Here is a 21,190-nt window from a genome sequence, read left to right on the forward strand (position 1 = left end):
CATTATCTATGAATTGATTATAATGCTCAATTCAGTAGTTTGCCTGTAACACATATACTACCAGTCTATTCCTTTAAAAAATAATGATAGTAGTATCTACAGTGTTTTCCCCTAAAAAGGTATAGTAAAGAAAAAAATCTATTCAATATGAAAACCTGACTTGATATGGAAACCATTTGTTTAAATTCTACTACACTGGAACATTTCATTAGTACTCTGAATTGGAAATCTGTCACTTGCCAAGGTTTGGCTATATCACATGACCTACAGTGTAATCTTATAGAGCAAAAAGCAGAGGTAGCCTTTGCAGAAGGGCAGTCTGGTTTTTCTAACACCAATATTACAAAAGATATATATATATATATGTATATATATACTTGTAATCATTTAAATTGTATGTTTATACTTTAAAAAGCAAAAGCAGTGAAAGCTAAATTGTAATAGCAAAATATGAGAGACAAGACAGTGGAATGTATAGTGTTGGCAGCCTTTTAATCATGGTTCAAATCCTTGCTCTGAAGTGTGATTCATGCCTGAGTCTCAGTTCCTTCCCTCACCAGGAAAATGGGGTGAATAACCTGTGTCTTGCAAAATAACTGTGAGATTTAGAGACAACCCACAGACTGGGGTACACATTACACAATGCAATTCAGCTCCTAAGAAAACCGATTTAGAATAACCAAGAATTGTGTGTGTTGTTTATATGTAGTTGCTTCATCCTCAAATTGACTGCTCATAGGATTCTATTTCAACTATTATTACAATACCATCCTCTCACATGGAGACTCTAAAAGGGTATGATACACAATCCTTGCCCTCACAGAACTTCATCAAATTCCAACCCGAAATGTCTTTCTTTGAAACTAAAATGCAAGGTGGACAGTTCTGGGGAACAGTTCTGCCAAGGGCTAGAGAGTTCAGTTTACCATCTGTGGCTCCCTTTAAACACTCCATTACACTTCTCTAGCTTTCAAACATTTAACAAGATTTTAAATGGACCTGAGAAATCCTTAACACTAGTTGTTATTCAGCTTTTTGGAAAACCAAAGAATGTTTTGAAAAACATTGATTTCAAAAATAGAAAAAGATAAAGAGATTTAAGATTTAATTATTAATATGCCGCCTTATTTCTAAAAAATCGTCGAGGCAGCCTGTCTTAAGTCTGGGCCTGGGAGGGAAAGTCCGGGTAAAAAGCTCTGGGGATGTAAAACCTGGCCCTGGGAGCCCGGAACCAAGAAGAGAACCGCACGGCTCTCGGGCCCCAGAAGCCTTCAGAACGGAGCGGAGGCGGAGTATTTGCAGAAGGGGTCCGGAATCGCCCTCCCAGGATCCGAGGGGCGAGGCTGCTGGGAGCTACGCTCCGCCGCTGGGCTACCGCACCGGGAGGGTCTGCATCACTACACCCTCCAAAGGAAAGCGTGCCAGGCTCAAGAAGACACTCGTCCTTGGGGCCATTTTCTGGGGTTGCTGGACACCCTCTGGTCGGAGTCCCCCACGGGTGGGACAAATGGGCTCCTGAGGCTGGAAGTTACTGAACTTTGAGAAAGAGGGGAGGCAGAGGTCGGGGGCGGCGAGTGGGGGAAAGGCGGCGTGATGCCAAGGAGGGAGGGGGCGCGGAGCCAGCGCCGACTTCTCCAGCTGCTCTTCGCTTTCAAGTAAAAATGCGACGGGAAGACTCGGAGCCCGGCTGAGGGAAGGCTGCGGAAGGCAGGTCCGCCGCCCGGCCGCCGCCGGCCTAGGCGCGCGGGGAGGGGCGGCGGGCGGACTCGCAGCCCTCTGCCTCCTCACTGCGCCAACCTGCAGGCGCGCGCAGCCCCTCCCCCTCCCCCGCCCCCTCCCACCGCACTCAGCCGGGGGCCGGCGTGCTGAGCGCCCGCCCGGGACCGCAGCCGCCCGCACCTCGCGCCTACGCCTAGCTCGCGGCCTCCCTCCTGCCCCATCTTTCTCCTCTCCCTCCTCCCCTCCTTTCCTTCTCCTCCCTCTCCCTCCCCGCCCGCTTCACCCCGCCCTGTCCGCGCTCGGCTCCCCGCGCCCTGCCCGCGCCCGCTCGCTCCTCCCTCAGCCCCGGCCGGCTTCTCGCACGCCCATCCCGAGCTCGCTGCGCGCCGGCCGCCGCCTGGTCATGTCAGGATGGAGATCCGGCAGCACGAGTGGCTCTCGGCCTCCCCCCACGAGGGCTTTGAGCAGATGAGGCTGAAAAGCCGCCCCAAGGAGCCCTCGCCGAGCCTGACCCGAGTGGGCGCGAACTTCTACAGCAGCGTCAAGCAGCAGGACTACAGCGCCAGCGTCTGGCTCCGGAGGAAAGACAAGCTGGAGCACGTAAGCGCGGCTCGGTCCCCCGACCGCGGCCCTGCACCTGCCACACGCGCGCCCCGGGGCCGGGCGCGGGGACCCCGCCGGCGGCCCGGCTTGGGGCCGGGGCGTCCGGGTCCTACGCCCGCCCGGGGCCTCTCCAGCACTTTCCTGCCGGGAAGGAGCGGGCTGCGGGGAGGGGAGGGGAGGAGAGGGGAGGGGAGGAGAGGGGAGGGGAGGGGCGGGGCGGGGTTCCCTTCCGCACTGCCTGGCCCAGCACACCTCGACCTCCCCGGGCTTCCACTGCTGGGGGTCATTCGCAGTGCGTTTGTGGGGTGAGCAAGAAGGGGAACTGCCCCAGCGTGGCTCCAAGGAGCCGGCGTTGCACGGTAGTGGGCTTTAGAGGGGCGTTTGCTCGCGTCTTTGGGGCTATTTTACCCGGTCCAGAACTAACATTAACAAATCCGTAAAGTTGTCGCCGCTGGTGTCCAGCCTGTGTCCGCGCACGATCCATTCGAGTTTTCTGCAGCGTATCCTCTGGGATGAGCAGGTGGCGGTCCTCTCTACTTGCGCCCAGCTAGGGAGGGGTTTGCACATTGCAAGGAGAAACAGAGAAAGGAAGAGCAGGTCTCCCTGCTCCCGGGACCCGCCGCTGGAGGGTGGGGGCTGGCGAGCGGGTACACCCTCTCCCAAAGAGTGCGTGTTTCGCCGGAAACGTTATTGGCGCTGGGGCCGAGACCCTAGGGCTCGCCATTCAGGAGAGAAAAAGTCCCTGTAAAACGGCGTTTAGTGGATTCACAGTGTCAAATCTGACCCATCAGCATCTCCTTAACCAAATGTTAACATGAAACTAAGAGAGTTATCACGAGGGCAACACAGCTAGCTACAGAGAGAATGCCGTTTCTTTCCGCGGAGCTGCATAATCCAAATTGAGTCTGTTAATGGAATGTGGAGGTTTCCTTGTATTTGGGTCACATCGCCAATTATGATAGAAAGAACTTCTGGAACTCACACATCTACCGCCGCAAGGACCTACCCCTCCCCCGTCTTCCCCGCGCCCCCCCCCCCCCCCCCACTCGGCGCGCTTCTCTTCTCTTGGGCATTTCAGCAGCAACTAGCTTCCCTGGAGGAAGAGTGCAAAGGAGTATTTCTCTTACCCAGTATGAAAGGAAGGTCTTTGCCTTTTCTCTTAGGGCCTGATCAAGTCCGAAAGCGCAGGTTTAAAGATTTGAATTGGGGTGCATGCTGTCTTGTGTGTAGAGACAATTTCCTAATATCAAATGGATGCCTCAAATCCTTAAGACCATAGAAGTAACTGAAGGAGATTTCTAGGATGCAAGTTGTTTGAAAGGCAGCAGTATATGTTTAAAAATGCAATCTCCAGAATTAGCGAAGGAACCTGTGGTTATTAGTTTAAAGAGGGGCAAATAGCATCTTCCTGTAACTTGGCTCCTGATGTCGTTTTATTAGTACTAGGGAGAATGGTCTACCCTTAGGAAGGTGATAGAGTATGTCTTCATTTCAATGTCACTCTGAATATGTGTTCATTTGCAGCTTGTGCTTTTAGCTGGTCTAGTTAGTTTATTACTGAAAATCAATACTGCCACCTTTTACGACTATGTCTCCTTGAGTCACAGACATTGCACACATTATACTTAAATGGTTTCTCACTTTTAGATTTTCACTGAAAGTATTAAGTCATACAGGGTGGGCCATGGCAGCCTCACCTTTGTGGATGAGTATAGGATGCTCAGTGCCTGCTGAGGGTTAGAGACCAAGGAAAGTGAGATCTGGTTGTTTGCACATGAGGATCTATGCTTTCTTCTTCACTCAGATGCTCCAAAATAGAACCTTGTACTTATTTTTTGAAAAATTACCTCTTTTGTTATTTAAATCAAAGTAACTGTTTTGTTTGCTTTCTCAAATACATATCATGAAACATGTATTCTGTTCTGTTGTTTTCTTGTACACTTGCTTTCAGTTAGAAAGGGGGCTTTGCTTCCAGTGAAATTTTTTTTGTGATATTCTCTTGCCCCTTTGAAACATCTACAAACATTTTAGTGAAATAATATTTATGAAAGTGCTATGAAAAATTAAATTAGCATAACAATGTAATTTTATTTTCATTCAAGCTCATCTGTCCTATGTTGTCTACACTACGATGTTTCAAGTAGTTTGATGTTAATTTCTAATTAGATATTTGAAATCTAAAAACCCGTAACAAATATAACCCAGTATGTTATTGCCACACAAAGCATGAAAATGTAATGTTCACTTTATGATAGACAACATTCTGAACATATGTGACACCTTCAGATTTAGATGTTGCAGAGACGAGGGTGAGTGTATCATGTGAAATTCAAAGGTGATATATGGTAGTTTGACCCATTTGATCTGTCTAATCAAATGGATGACTACCATTTTTATTATGTTAAAAAATGAATAACTATAATGGAGATCATATGCATGAGAACAGCCTACTATTATTTTGCTCATGCTTTAAAAGCCAATCTAGTATTAAGGCCATAAATAAATTATGGCTTCAAATGGTACGCATATTCAGTCATCCCAATAACGGAGTGTGGACTCTGTCCAGACTTCAGAGGCATTGCTTAATCTGAAAGTCAATAACACAATGTAAAGTGACAGCTAGAGAATATATTTCCACTCAATTTGCTAAAAATGAGAATAGTTTACCTCTCCTTTTCTAGTTTAAAAGCTACAGGACTAATCCCCAGATTGGACAAGAGCAAAGTGACATGAATTGAATGATTAAGGATTGGAATACATTCAACCCATCTTTAAATATGATTCCTGTCATTGGTTGGTTGATACTTAAGATGAATACCCATTAAGAAATAAATGTATGTGAGGGAATTCTCCTGTTCTTAAGTCATGATTAGAAGATACAAGGAATTTATGTTTATACCATGAATTCTAGATTTTGAACTCTACTTGTAAATTTCAGGAAAAAGTAAAGTTTCTGGGCCCTGCGTAGAATGTTGTCTTATTAGCTGCAAATAGTGTCTTGGTTCATAGAATCTTTCGCCTCCTTTTCTGCCTCATAACGCCTATGGCTTTAGAAAGCATTAGGTTTGGGAAACAATGGAAGTCTTATTCTCTGTAGGATCCCATATTTACTTTAGGTATAATGTAAAAGTGAAGGTTATGATCTAGCAAAGAAGAGGAGCATGGGGCCACTTTTTCAACTCTAACCCACTCTGCTCTGTCAGCCCTCCCTGGGGCTGGATCACTTTGAGAGTCACCATTTAATACAGTTTGGCTATCCCAGAGGATGGTGTAACATTAGGCTGGTGTCCTTTGGTGGTATATGCCTTGATTGAGTTTTTTTTTTTTCCCCACAAAGTTGGAGAGTTGCAGTGGCTACTCTGCTAAGTCGCCTGGCCTGATGCCAGTTGTGTGTGTGTAGAAGTTCCTGATGCTGTTTATGGAGATGGGGATGTCTTATTTTCTCTCCTGCTTGTTCAGTTAGCTTTTGCCACAGTGTGGTTAAGAGTGGGGCTCTGGTTAGATAGGCCTGGGCAAAGGACCCACAATGTACAGGATGTACATTCACAGTCCTCCATAAGGAGTTGCAGGTTTACTGGGTGATTCAAGGAGACAGTCCATGCCTATACTCCAGTGATGCACAGTCTCCTTATGGCAGGGGCTCAGTAAGTACTAGAAAAGAAATTTTTCTTCACTCTTCTCACCTGTGCAGGTTGGCAGGTGTCTTAGTTCGATCTGCTATGACAGACTGGGTGGCTTTTAAACATTTATTTCTCACAGTTCTGGAAGCTGGGAAGTCCAAGATCAAGGCACAGGCAGATTTGGTGTCTGGTAGGGCCTGCTTCCTGGTTCACAGATAGCCGTCTTTTTGCTGAGTCCTCACGTGGTGGTGGTGGTGGTGGTGGTGGTGATGGGGGAGCTCTCTGAAGACTATCTTGTTCATGTGGACTCCAGCCTTATTACCTGGTCACCTCCCAAAGGCCCCACCTCCAAATGCCAGCATATTGAGGATTGGGTTTCAACACGTGAATTCGGCTGGGGTGGAGGGGGGCAAAAGCATCCAGACATCCAATCCATAGCAGCAGGGTACTTTCCACATCTTAGTTGCCTGGCCTGCTGGGAGCTCCATCCTGATACTTGTTTTCATGATTGTCAAGTCAGCTGAAGGGAAGCTGGTGAATCATCTAATGCCTTTCAGTACTTCTATCCAGAAGTGATGCATCTATTTGACTTATGATAATTGGCCAAAGAAAGTTTCCTGGCCAAGGCTTTCTTGAAAGGGGGTGAGGAAGGGGGCATTCAACCAAGACCCAAAAGAAGGAGAAAGAGAACATCCATGACTAGCTCATAAGGATGACCATGAGACATAAAGCTCTTAGCACAGCGTATGGCCCGTGCTCAATGCTCAACACACAGTACCTGTAGGTATAATTGCTGCTCAGGTGTTGCCTGGGTGAGCCTGCACTCTCCACCCAAGGAGCTTCCTGATTTCCTATTTGAGATCAGCCTGCCTGAATTATAGTTCTGGACCCAGAAGTGTATGGGTCCTTTTGTCGGCAAGGCCAGCTCACCATTCCTGGCCTGTTAAGTTGCCTCTTTGCCTGGCTTCCGGTCCATTTTCTGGGGGCTTCTTTCCTGGGCCAGTGGGCCCCTGTTTGTTCCCTGCCTGGCCATTCTGAGGCTGACTCTTGTTCTCACTCTCTCTGTGGGCTCTGCTAGTGGAGACCAACTCCTTGCCCTGTCCCCAGCTTCTGCTTTCCTTCCCAGCTTTGCGCTGGTGGTGATATTTATCTGCATGGTGGCTCAGAAAGCCTATTTAAAATGGAAAGAGAAAGCAGAAGAGAGAAACTGTAAAGAGTAGAAGACAGAATCATTAACCTTCACACTTGTAGTGAGCCCTAGTGTCTTGCTTGGTTTAGTAAGTGCCTCACTAAAAAAAAAAAAATTGTCTTCTCTAAGTGTGAATTTTCACACTTAAATAGACTTTATGTTACCAGTGAATAGTAGATAAATGCCAAGTGCACACTTGCCTCCTAGAATAAATTATTCACATGATGAGCAAAGAAGAATAAATGGATTGGAGCAAACTTGGTCACTGTGGTCTAGGCTCATATTATGTAATGTTATTTATGTCCCACAGAGCAGATTCGTGAAAGTAACATACTCCACAGAGCAGATCAGGAAAGCACCAAAAGGCAAAGTTCAACCTAAGGGAACGCATCTTTAAAATGTACCATTAAAAATCAACCAACTAACCAATGAAACAAACAAATGAACAAGGAGAAAATATCCTTTTTTATGTTTATGTATTTTTGGCCAGACTGGATAATTTTAGTCTGGCAAACATTTAAGAACATTAACATTTACCAGGATTATTTACTGTGACTTTAGATAAACAGAATAGGCTGAGGCAGAATTCTCTGCCTCTCTAACCCATGCGTCAAGAAATGAAAGTCTAGATGTCTTTTAAGTGTGTTCTAATGCATCTCAGTGTTGTGTCCATTATTGTATTTGTCATTACTTTAGGTGGCATATATTTATTCTACTAATGGACTGTGGGTTGACATTTCAGTTTGTTTTGAAGAAACTTTGACTTCTTTGAACTCTGTTGGGTATGGCTTATTGAGTTATTTTAACATAATCACTGTCAGTGATATATTAAATATATTTAACTTGAGAAGCTCAAGACTACTGAACCTAAGATTCCTTTTTCTTCCCTTCTTCCATGTAATAGCCACTACCTATTTCGTCTGGCTAGTTTCTCTGAAAGTTTTCACTTCTTCTCACAGATTTCTGTATCTCTCTCAGGTTTAAACCTATGTAACAGTTTCCAGTTCTTCTGTTCTGGCTCTAAAGGTCAAGAAATCTGATGAATCTTTTGAATTTCTGGAACAAGGCAGTAACTCTAATATGTTATGTTCTTGTACTGAATTGACTGATAGATGGCATAGTTAGGCAGAGATAGAATTTGTGGTAATGTAGCAACCCAGAGATGTTGCTTCAAGTGTATGTGTTGGGGACATTTAAAGTTATTGATTGTCTCAAATTCATACCTACATAAATTGTGCTGTGAGAGTACAACATAAATGTTGAGTTACAGCTGAAATGCCACACAGTGGTTGTGAAGAGACAGACCTTTTTACCAAAAACGTATGTTTAAATTTTTCTCAGAAACAGAGACAAAACAGCCCAGTTTCTAAAATCACAAATCAAGCTGTTAAGCAGGGCGTATGAAGAAGAATGAAGAACATGGCAAACTTTCCCAGGTAGACTTACGTACATGGGAAAATCTCACTGATGCCTAACATATGAAGTGGGCCCAAGCTGGACTACCTGACTGGGTATCATGGGACTGGATGTCATGGCAGTTGGGTGATAAATATGGTTTTTTATCCTCTAGAGTAGATGGTGAACCTTGTGAACATATTCCTTTTCTGAATTGAGCTATAATTGTGCTCCTGCCAATAAGTTGTTAGGGCTATTACAGGTATAACGTGAGGAGTTAAGTTGAGAAGATGGGACTCATTGAAGTAAAGAAAGCACTAACTGACACACTCGTCATCAACAGATATTTATTGAGAGTGACTTTTATGTGAAAGACACTTTGTTAGGAGATTATGAGGACTTTCATTCAACAAGCATTTATGTGATGTATACTGTGTTCCAAACAGTAGAGAGTATACAAAGACCGAAGCAAGTCTTTGCCCTCTCTCAAGATGCTTACAACTTTATAAATATAGTTATAATATGATTACAGTGTTATGAATAATACAAAAAAATGCAAAGTAGCATAAAACCCTGTCTTCAAAGGACTTGTTTAGACAAGGATAAAATAGGTAATGAATCCTGTCGTATATTGATTACATATTGTAACAAAGTTAAATTTATTCCAGTAATACAAAGTTGATATAAAATTCAAAAGTCAATCTAATTTATCACATTAACAGAATGAAAGTAAACCCATATCTCAATAAATGAAGTAAAAGTGTTTGATGAAATTCTATACTTAGGCATGATAGAATTCTCAACAAACTGGAAATAAAAGGAAACTTCATTGATAAATGAAGTTCACTGATAAAGAGTTTCTTTAAAAAGAATCATAGTTAATGGTGAAATATTTAAAAATATCTACCTGGATAGTGAGGCATAGATGTCCATCATCATCACTTCTGTTCACCATTGTACAGGAGGTCATAACCAATGCGGTAAGGCAAGAGTAAGAATTCAAAGGAAGTAGTAAAATTGTCATTAGCAGATGACATTATTTTGTACATCTGAACAAAATAAACAACAGATAACACTTAATGAATTAATAATGTCACTGGATTTATCATAGCCACTGGATACAAAGTTACTATACAAAATTAAATTATGAAAAAACAATTCCAAAATAAAACTAAAAACTGTTACCATCTACATTAGCATAAAAATAGCAAATACTTAAGGAGATTGAAGAGACTTCTTTTTAATTTTCTCCCAGATTGATCTGTAGAGTAGATACAATTCCAATTAAAATCCCAACAAGTTTGTATATGTTGAAAAGTGATTCTAAAATTTGTATGAAAATGCAAAAGGCCAAGAATAGAGAAGACAATCTTGATGAAGAACAACTTAGTCGACTGTTTCCAGATAGCAAATCTAGATTAATTAAAGCAATGTGGTATTGGTGTAAGGATAATTGAATAGATCAATCAACAGAAAGTGCAGAAACAGACCTGTGTATATGTTATTATTGACAGGTTCTTGATTTATGACAAAAGTGACAGGCACAGAAGTGCACTGGGAAAAAGATGGTCTTTTAAAAAAATGGTGTTGAGTCAGTTGTATATCTGTATTAAAAAAATGTGGTTTGTCTTTCACACTATACACAAAGGTGGTCAAAGAAAGCTTCACCCTTGGCGAAGTTTTGTACTGGGTCTTAGGAACCTAGGAAGAAGAGCTGCTGGATATAGGACTGGCCTGAACCAAGGCTTTTGAATGGAATCTGGTCAACAAAAAGCCTGTTTGGAAGACCAGTGGGTGAACAAGTATGACTAGAGGATAGGGTTTGTTTAAGTGAGTGTTGCGTGTGAAAACACCCACCGTGGTAGATTAGGACAAGACCACGGAGGACTTGAGGATTTGAATTGTAAGCTGATGATGTTCAGCTTTATTCTGTAAGCCAACAGGAGGTATTTCAGTAGGCACTTCAGTTAGCAAGTCTGGGTTTCAGAAAACCTGCTGGTGGCTTGCAGTGTTGAGGAAGAAGAGCCTGGCTTGTGGGGGGGACCAGTGTAAAGTCTCTTTTAGTGGTAGAGATAGGAAGTAACAAAAGAGTGTGGTGAAAAGTAGAAAAATCGAGGAACAGATGTAAGAAGTATTGTGAAATGAGAGTTCATCGGGGGAGTTCCTTGGTGGTCTAGTGGTTAGGATTTGGTACTTTCACTACTGTGGCCCGGGTTCAATCCTGGTTGGGGAACTGAGATCCCACAAGCTGTGCCATGTGCCCCCCCCCCAAAAAAAAAAAAACCTGCTACTCCAGTAAACACACGAATGAAACAGCCTTATTAAAAAAAGAAAAAGAGTTCATGGGACTTGGTGCTTGACTGGATGTGGGGAGTCTGAGAAAGCTCATCCATTCAGCAAATATTTATTGAGTGCCAGCATGTCCCAGGAATTGTGATTGGCGTGATGGGTACAAGGATGAACAGGGAAAATTCCAGAAATGCCTTGAGAGTTGGAATTCTGCCTTACTCATCTTTGTATCTTGGACACAAGCCATTGTTATTGTCTTGACCCATATTATCAATATTATTATGATCATAATTAACAAACAGTCCAATTTCTGCTCTCTGCAAGGAGCTGAGCTTAAGGCTTGAGAAAATTCAAATGTCTGTGATTGGGCCTTTGACATCAGGTTGCATATGGTCTAGTTCTCCAGAACTCAGCTTAAATGTTTTCACTTCTAAACCTAAAGTCTGGTTAAATACCCCTTTTATGTGGTCCCTCTGTTATAGCACTTAATACACTGTTGTTTTTAAAATTGCCTGATTAATTGTCTATCTTTTGACCTCATTGGAAAGCTTGAGGACAACAGTGGTTTCTTATTTATAACAATGTACCCTAATACCCAGCACAGTGCCTGGTAGACATCCAATGTTGACTGACTTGACTGTTGAAACAGTGAATAAATGAATATGTGCTAGGGAGGCAGGACTTAAACACAAGTGAAAGAATGAGGTGGCATACACTACTTACGCTACTTGACAGACAAATGCTAGGATGTTAAATGCAACAAGAGTTCAGTGGAAAGAAACACCAGAAGCTCCATGAGAAACTCCTGAAAAGGGTTATGATTAAATGTCAGCTGGAGAAGATAACAGACAAGGCTGCATCTAAACCATCTGTAGTTTGTTTGAGATTCTATCCAGTTTTTTTAAGACCTGGGAAGTGAGAGTTTTAGGGCCACTTTAGTGACCTATTCCAATATCTAATGCTATTGTTTACATGAATTCTTTTTTTAGTTTTTATTTCTGTATGTCTTTGTTTTTATTAGTCAAGAAGAATATTAATTTTTAAGTTTTTCACAAGTACTTTGGTCTAACTTTTTGCCATGTCTAAATCTGCTGGTTCATTATTTAGCCTCTGCCCTGTTCTGGCTGAGTGCACTTGATCAGAGACTGTGGGATACTCTACAGCAGGGAATGTGTCAAAACTGCCAAAATCCCCTTAAAGACCTGCCACTCTTGATCATTAAGAATCTCCTACTATGACTTCCTGACTTGTCTGTTTCTAAACTTTTTTCATTCCCTAAGTTCTTCTTGCTGCAATCCATGACTTGTGCACACATTGCTTAAAACCTGTCCTGTAAGATTCCTAGTACATCTTTTTTTGAAAAATAAACTTTTATTTTGGAATAACTTTAGATTTATGGAAAAGTTGTAGAGATAGTAAAGGCATTTCCTATACATACCTCACCCCAGTTTAAGTTTCCCTTAGTGTTAAATTCCAAACTCCAGACTTCGTTAGAATTTCACCAGTTTTTAATGTCCTTTTTCTGTTCTAAGATCCAATCCAAGATAACACATTGCATTTAGTTGTCCTGTGTCCTTAGTCAGCCTCTGGTCTGTGATAGTTTCTCAGGCTTTCCTCATTTTTTTATGGCCTTGACGGTTTTTGTTTTCAGCCTAATTGAGGTATAATTGACTAATAAAATTGTAAGATATTTAAAGGTTTCCCGCCATTGAGTTAATGAAAACATCCATCACATCATATATTTATTTTTTTTCTTGTGTGTGTGAGAACATTTAAGTTCTATTCTGTAAGCAAAATTCATTTATATCACAGTGTTATCATTGGCAATCACTATGTTTATATTGATCTTCAGACCTTATTCATCTTATAACTGAAAGTTTACACTTTTACCAACCTTTCCATATTTTCCCCATTCCGCAGGCCCTGGCAACCACTTTTCTACTCTCTGAGTATATGAGTTTGAGTGTTGTTTTTTTTTTAGATTTTACATATAAGTGATATCATGCAGTATTTGTCTTTCTCTGGCTTACCTTACTTAGCATAATTCCCTCAAGTTCCTCCATATTGTTGCAAATGAAAGGATTTCCTTTTTACTCATGGCTGAATAATATTCTATATATTTGTATATCACATCTTATTTATTCATTCATCTGCTTATGGATGCTTAGGTTGTTTTCACATCATGGCTATTGGAATTAATGCTGCAGTGATCATGGAAGTGCAGATATCTCTTCAATATCCTGTTTTCATTTCCTTTGGGTAAATACTCAGAAGTGGGATTGCTAGATCATACGGCAGTTGCATTTTTAATTTTTTGAGGAGTTTGCATACTGTTTCCCATAGAGGCTGTACCAATTTATATTCCCACCAATAGTGCTATAGTGTTTCCTTTTCTCCATATGTTTACTAGCACTTGTTATTTGTTGTTTTTTTTATTATAGTCATTCTAACAGGTGTTAGGTGATATCCCATTCTGGTTTTAATCTGCATTTCCCTGATGATTAGTGATGTTGAGCATATTTTTATTTACCTGTTGGCCATCTGTATGTCTTCTTAGGAAAAATGTCTATTCAGATACTCTGCCCATTTTTTAAAGAGTTGTTTGTTCTTTGCTGTTGAGTTGTATGAATTCTTTGGTTATTAACTCTTTATCAGATATATGATTTGCAAATATTTTCTCCCATTTGGTAGGTTGCTTTTTCACTTTGTTGATGGTTTCCTTGCTGTGAAGAAGCTTTTTAGTTTGATGTAGTCCCACTTGTTTATTTCTGCTTTTGATGCCTTTGCCTTTGATGTCAAATCCAAAACATTATCACCAAGACAGATGTCGTGGAGCTTACAGCCTATGTTTTCTTCTAGAAGTTTTATGATTTCAGGTCTTACATTCAAATCTTTAATCCATTTTCAATTATTTTTGTGTATAGTGGTCCAGTTTCATTCTTTTGCATGTGGCTGGCCAGTTTCCCTAACACCATTTATTGAAGAGACCGTACTTTCCCCAGTGTACAGTCTTGGCTTCTTTGTCTTAAATTAACTGACCACATATGCATGGGTTTATTTCTGGGCTCTCTATTCTGTTCTGTTGATCTATGTGTCCGTTTTTATGCCAACACCATACTGTTTTGGTTAGTATAGCTTTGTAAAATAGTTTGAAATCAGGGAGTGTGCTCTTTCTTTCTCAAATTGTTTTGGCTAATTGGGGTCTTCTGTGGTTCCTTATGCATTTTAGGATTCTTCTCTTTGAAAAATGCTATTGGAATTTTGATAGGGATTGCTTTGAATCTGTAGATTTCTTTGGGCTGAGTGGACATTTTAACAATGTTAATTCTTCCAATCTATGAGCATGGAATAGCTTTCCATTTACTTGTGTCTTCTTCAGTTTCTTTCAACAGTGTTGTATAGTTTTCAGTGTATAGGTGTTTCACCTCCTTGGTTAAATTTATTCCTAGGTATTTTATTCTTTTGGTTGTGATTATAAATGAGATTGTTTTCTTAATTTCTCTTTCTGTTAGCTCATTGTTACTGTATATAAACACAACAGATTTTTGTTTGTTGATTTTGTACCCTGCAACTTAACTGCATTTGTTTATTTCTAACAGTTTTTTGGTGGAGTCCTTATAGTTTTCTATATATAATATCATGTCTTCTGTAGAGAGAGACAATTTTACTTCTTCCTTTCCAATTTAGATGCCTTTTATTTCTTTTTCCTGCTTAATTGCTGTGACTAGGACTTCCAATACTGTTTTGAATAAAACTGCTGAGAGTGGCCATCCTTGTTTTTGTTCCTGTTCCTGCTCTTAGAGGAAAGAGCAACTCTAATTTTATTTATTTTAGTTCTCTACCTTTTTTCTTGGCAAGTCTGCCTAAAGGTTTGTCTATTTTGTTCATCTTTTCAAAAAAACCAGCTCTTAGTTTCTTTGATCTTTTCTATTGTCTTTTTAGTGTCTATTTCATTTATTTCCATTCTGTTATTTGTTATCTCCTTCCTTCTATTAACTTTGGATTCAGTTCCTTTTCTAGTTCCTTGAGGAGTAAAGTTAGATTGTTTATTTGAGATCTTTCTTCTTTCTTAATGTAGGCATTTATTGTCATGAGCTTCTTTCTAAAACTGCTTTTGCTGCATCACATAAGCTTTGATATGTTGTATTTCCTTTTCATGTGTCTCAATATAGTTTGATTTCCTTTTTTCAAAAAATTTTATTTTATATTGGAGCATAGTTGATTAAAAATGTTGTGTTAGTTTCAAGTGTACAGCAAAGTGATTCAGTTATACATGTATCTATTCTTTTTCAAATTCTTTTCCCATTTAGGTTATTACAGAATACGGAGCAGTGCTCCCTGTGCTATACAGTAGATCCTTGTTGGTTATCTACTTTAAATATAGTAGCGAGTACATGTCAATCCCGAACTCCCAATCTATCCTTCCCCCCCCACCAACCTTCCTCCCTGGTAACCATAACTTTCTTCTCTAAGTCTGTGAGTCTATTTCTGTTTTGTAAATAAGTTCATTTATATCATTTTTTTTTAGATTCTGCATATAAGCGATGTCATATGATATTTGTCTTTCTCTCTCTGACTTACTTTACTTAGTATGATAATCTCCAGGTCTGTCTGTGTTGCTGCAGATGGCATTATTTCATTCTTTTTAAAGGCTGAGTAATATTCCATTGTGCATATGTACCACATCTTCATCATCCATTCATCTTTCGATGGCTAATGTAAACAGCACTGCAATGAACATTGTGGTGCATGTATCCTTTTAAACCATGTTTTTTTCTGGATATATGCCCAGGAGTGGGATTGCTGGATCATATGGTAGCTCTATTTTTAGTTTTTTAAGGAACCTCCATACTGTTCTCCATAGTGGCTGTACCAATTTACATTGCCACCAACAGCGTAGGAGGGTTCCTTTTTCTCCACACCTCTTCAACATTTATTGTTTGTAGACTTTTGGATGATGGCCATTCTAACTGGTGTGAGGTGATATCTCATTGTAGTTTTGATTTGCATTTCTCCAGTAATTAGTGATGTTGAGCATCTTTTCGTGTGCCTCTTGGCCATCTGTATGTCTTCTTTGGAGAAATACCTATTTAGGTCTTCTGCCCATTTTTTTTATTGGTTTTTTTTTTTTTTTTTTTTTTTTTTAGCCACATGAGCTGTTTGTAAATTCTGGAGACTAATCCACTATCAGTTGCATCTTTTGCAAAATATTTTCTCCCATTCTGTGGGTTGTCTTTCGTTTTGTCTGTGGTTTCCTTTACTTTGCAAAAGCTTTTGCATTTAATTAGGTTCCATTTGTTCATTTTTGTTTTTATTTCCATTACTCTAGGAAGTGGATTGAAGAAGATATTGCTGCAATTTATGTCAAAGAGTGTTCTATGTTTTCCTCTAAGAGTTTTATAGTATCTGGTGTTACTTTTAGGTCTGTAATCCATTTGGAGTTTATTCTGTGTATGGTGTTAAAGAATGTTCTAATTTCATTTTTTCACATGTGGCTGTCCAGTTTTCACAGCATCATTTATTGAAGAGACTGTCTTTCCTCCATTATATACTCTTGCCTCCTTTATTGTAGATTAATTGGCCAGAGGTGCCTGAGTTTAGTTTTGGGCTTTCTATCCTGTTACACTGATCTATATTTCTGTTCTTATGCCAGTATAATACTACTTTGATGACTGTAGCTTTGTAGTATAGTCTGAAGTCAGGGAGCCTGATTCCTCCAGCTCTATTTTTCTTTCCCAAGATTGCTTTGGCTATTCATGGTCTTTTGTGTCTCCATACAAATTTAAGATTTTATGTTTTAGTTCTGTGAAAAATGCCATTGGTAATTTGATAGGGATTGCATTGCATCTGTAGATTGCCTTGGGTAGTATAGTCATTTTGACACTATTGATTCTTCCAGTCCAAGAACATGGTATATCTCTCCATCTGTTTGTGTCATCTTCCACCTTTTTCATCCGTGTCTTACAGTTTTCGGAGTATGGGTCGTTTGTCTCCTTAGGTAAGTTTATTCCTAGGTATTTTATTCTTTTTGATGTGATGGTAAATGGGATTGTTTCCTTAATTTCTCTTTCTGATCTTTCATTGTTGGTGTATAGACATGCTACAGATATCCAGCAACTTTACCGAATTCATTGATGAGCTCTAATAGTTTTCTGGTGGCATCATTAGGATTTTCTATGTATAGTATCATGTCATCTGCAAACAGTGACAGTGTTACTTTTTCTTTTCCAATTTGGGTTTCTTTTATTTCTTTTTATTTTATTTTATTTTTATATGGCAGGTTCTTATTAGCTATCTATTTTATACAAATTAGTGTATATATGTCAATCCCGATCTCCCAATTCATCCCATGACCACCCCTCCCCCACCCCGCTTCCTCCCCCACCCCGCTTTCACCCCTTGAGTCCATATGTTTTTCCTCTACATCTGTGTCTCTATTTCTGCCTTGCAAAGCAGTTCATCTCTACCATTTTTCAAGATTCCACATATATGCGTTAATATACAATATTTGTATTTCCCTTTCTGACTTACTTCACTCTTTAAGACAGTCTCTAGGTCCATCCATGTCTCTACAAATGACCCAATTTCATTCCTTTTTATGGCTGAGTAATATTCCATTGTATATATGTACCACATCTTCTTTATCCATTTGTCTGTTGACGGGCATTTAGGTTGCTTCCATGACCTGGATATTGTAAATAGTGCTGCAGTGAACATTGGGGTGCATCTGTCTTTTTGAATTATGGTTTTCTCTGAGTATATGCCTAGTAGGGAGATTGCTGGGTCATATGGTAATTCTATTTTTAGTTTTTTAAGGAACCTCCATACTGTTCTCCATAGTGGCTGTATCAACTTACATTCCACCAACAGTGCAAGAGGGTTCCCTTTTCTACATGCCCTCTCCAGCATTTGTTGTTTGTAGATTTTCTGATGATGCACATTCTAACTGATGTGAGCTGATACCTCATTGTAGTTTTGACTTGCATTTCTCTAATAATTAGTGATGTTGAGCATCTTTTCATGTGCCTTTTGGCCATCTGTATGTCTGCTTTGGAGAAATGTCTACTTCGGTCTTCCACCCATTTTTGGATTGGATTGTTTGTTATTTTGATATTGAGCTGCATGAGCTGTTTATATATTTTGGAGATTAATCCATTGTCCGTTGATTCGTTTGCAAATATTTTCTGCCATTTTGAGGGTTGTCTTTTCGTCTTGTTTATAGCTTCCTTTGCTGTGCAAAGCTTTTAAGTTTCATTAGGTTCCATTTGTTTATTTTTGTTTTTATTTCCATTACTCTAGGAAGTGGATCAAAAAAGATCTTGCTGTGTTATGTCAAAGAGTGTTCTTCCTATGTTTTCCTCTAAGAGTTTTAAAGTGTCCGGTCTTACATTTAGATCTCTAATCCATTTTGAGTTTATTTTGGTGTATGGTGTTAGGGAGTGTTCTGTTTTCATACTTTTACATGTAACTGTCCAGTTTTCCCAGCACCACTTATTGAAGAGACTGTCTTTTCTCCATGGTATATCCTTGCCTCCTTTGTCATAGATTAGTTGACCATAGGTGTGTGGGTTTATCTCTGGGCTTTCTATCCTGTTCCATTGATCTGTATTTCTGTTTTTGTGTCAGGAGCATATTGTCTTGATTACTGTACCTTTGTAGTATAGTCTGAAATCAGGGAGTCTGATTCCTCCAGCTCTGTTTTTTTCGCTCAAGATTGCTTTGGTTATTCAGGGTTTTTTGTGTTTCCATACAAATTTTAAGATTTTTTGTTCTAGTTCCGTAAAAAATGCCATTGGTAATTTAATAGGGATTGCATTGAATCTGTACATTGCCTTGGGCAGTGTAGTCATTTTCACAATATTGATTCTTCCAATCCAAGAACATGGTATATCTCTCCATCTGTTTGTATCATCTTTAATTGCTTTCAGCAGTGTCTTATAGTTTTCTGCATACCGGTCTCTTGTCTCCCTAGGTAGATTTATTCCTAGGTATTTTATTCTTTTTGTTGCAGTGGTAAATGGGAGTGTTTTCTTGATTTCTCTTTCAGATTTTTCATCATTAGTGTATAGGAATGCAAGAGATTTCGGTACATTAATTTTGTATCCTGCAACTTTACCAAATTCATTGATTAGCTCTGGTAGTTTTCTGGTGGCATCTTTAAGATTATCTATGTATATTATCATGTCATCTGCAAACAGTGACAGTTTTACTTCTTCTTTTCCAATTTGTATTCTTTTTATTTCTTTTTCTTCACTGATTGCCATGGCTAGGACTTCCAAAACTATGTTGAATAATAGTGGTGAGAATGGACATCCTTGTCTTGTTGCTGATCTTAGAGGAAATGCTTTCAGTTTTTCACCATTGAGAATGATGTTTGCTGTGGGTTTGTCGAATATGGCCTTTATTATGTTGAGGTAGGTTCCCTCTGCCCACTTTCTGGAGAGTTTTTATCATAAATGGGTATTGAATTTTGTCAAAAGTTTTTTCTGCATCTACTGAGATGATCATATGGTTTTTCTTCTTCAATTTGTTAACATGGTTTATCAGATTGATTGATTTGCATATATTGAAGAATCCTTGCATCCCTGGGATAAATCCCACATGTTCATGGTGTGTGATCTTTTTAATGTGTTGTTGGATTCTGTTTGCTAGTATTTGTTGAGGATTTTTGCAACTGTATTCATTAGTGATACTGGTCTGTAATTTTCTTTTTCTGTAGTATCTTCGCTTGGTTTGGGTATCAGGGTGAAGGTGGCCTCGTAGAATGAGTTTGGGAGTGTCCCTTCCTCTGCAGTTTTTTGGAAGAGTTTGAGAAGTATTGGTGTTAGCCCTTCTCTAAATGTTTTATAGAATTCACCTGTGGTTACTGTGATATTGGACAGATATTTGATTCTTAGTAAAAATTTCTTAAACTTAGTTAAAAAAATTTTTTTTTACTGTGAATACAGAAGTTAAGATGATGGCTTTCTTTTATAGTCACTAAAGAGGAACTATGTCTTTTATATTTGCCTTGGAAAATACTTCTCCATAGTGTTCATAAAATACTATATTCCTGGAAAAAAAAAAAAAGAATTCACCTGTGTAACCATCTGGTCCTGGACTTTTGTTTGTTGGAAGATTTTTAATCACAGTTTCATTACTTGTGATTGGTCTGTTCATATTTTCTATTTCTTCCTGGTTCAGTCTTGGAAGGTTTTATCTTTCTAAGAATTTGTACATTTCTTCCAGCTTGTCCATTTTATCAGCATATATTTGCTTGTAGTAGTTTCTTATGATCCTTTGTGTTTCTGTGGTGTCTGTTGTGACTTCTCCTTTTTCATTTCTAATTTTATTGATTTGAGTCCTTTCCCTCTTTATCTTGATGAGTCTGGCTAAAGGTTTATCAATTTTAGTTATCTTCTCAAAGAAGCACCTTTTAATTTTATCGATCTTTGCTATTGTTTTTTGTTTCTATCTAATTTATTTCTGCTCTGATCTTTATGATTTCTTTCCTTCTACTAACTTTGGGTTTTGTTTGTTCTTCTTTCTCTAGCTCCTTTAGTTGTAAGGTTAGATTGTTTATTTGAGAGTTTTCTTGTTTCTCTATGTAGGATTATATTGCTATAAACTTCCCTCTTAGAACTCCTTTTGCTGCATCCCATACATTTTGGATCATCGTATTTTCATTGTAATTTGTCTCTAGTTATTTTTTGATTTCCTCTTTGATTTCTTCAGTGATCTCTTGGTTATTTAGTTATGTATTGTTTAGCCTCCACGTGTTTGTGTTTTTTACGTTTTTTCCCCTGTAATTTATTTCTAATCTCATAGTGTTGTGGTTGGAAAGGATGCGTGATATGATTTTAATTTTCTTAAACTTACCGAGGCTTGCTTTGTGGCCCAGCATATTGTCAGTCCTGGTGAATGTTCCAAGTGCCCTTGAGAGGAATGTGTATACTGCTGCTTTTGGATGGAATGCTCTATAAATATCCATTGTCTAGTCTAATGTGTCATTCAAAGCTTGTGTTTCCTTATTGATCTTCTATCTGGATAATCTGTCCATTGATGAAAGTAGAGCTTTAAAAGTCCTCCACTATTATTGTGTTACTGTTTATTTCTCCTTTTATGGCCGTTAGTATTTGCCTTATATATTATGGTGCTCCTCTGTTGCATGAATACATATTTACAATTGCTGTATCTTCTACTTGGATTGATCTCTTGATCATTATATAGTGTCCTTCTTTATTTCTTATAACAGTCTTTATTTTGAAGTCTATTTTATATGATATGAGTATTGCTATTCCAGCTTTCTTTTGATTTCCATTTGCATGGAATACCTTTTTCCATCCCCTCACTTTCAGTCTGTGTGTGTCCCTAGATCTGAAGTGGATCTCTTGCA

The 21,190-nt window shown here is 39.5% G+C and overlaps 1 protein-coding gene across 3 annotated transcripts in view; it reads left to right on the forward strand.

The window, feature by feature from the left end:
* Positions 1–1,960: 1,960 nt before the first annotated feature.
* PLD5 (phospholipase D family member 5) overlaps positions 1,961–21,190 on the forward strand; it is a 463,257-nt gene continuing 444,027 nt past the window's right edge. Inside the window, exon 1 of one of the 3 annotated variants that reach the window (XM_082470425.1) lies at positions 1,961–2,319. In XM_082470425.1, the coding sequence (XP_082326551.1) occupies positions 2,131–2,319 (189 nt within the window). In that variant the 5' untranslated portion in view covers positions 1,961–2,130. The remainder of the gene's footprint in view (positions 2,320–21,190) is intronic. The other 2 variants (XM_082470424.1, XM_082470427.1) reach the window with 2 other exon arrangements.

The sequence above is a fragment of the Balaenoptera physalus genome (genome assembly GCF_965194825.1).
Source record: "Balaenoptera physalus genome assembly, chromosome: 1".
In the NCBI taxonomy this organism is placed as follows: Eukaryota; Metazoa; Chordata; class Mammalia; order Artiodactyla; family Balaenopteridae; genus Balaenoptera; species Balaenoptera physalus.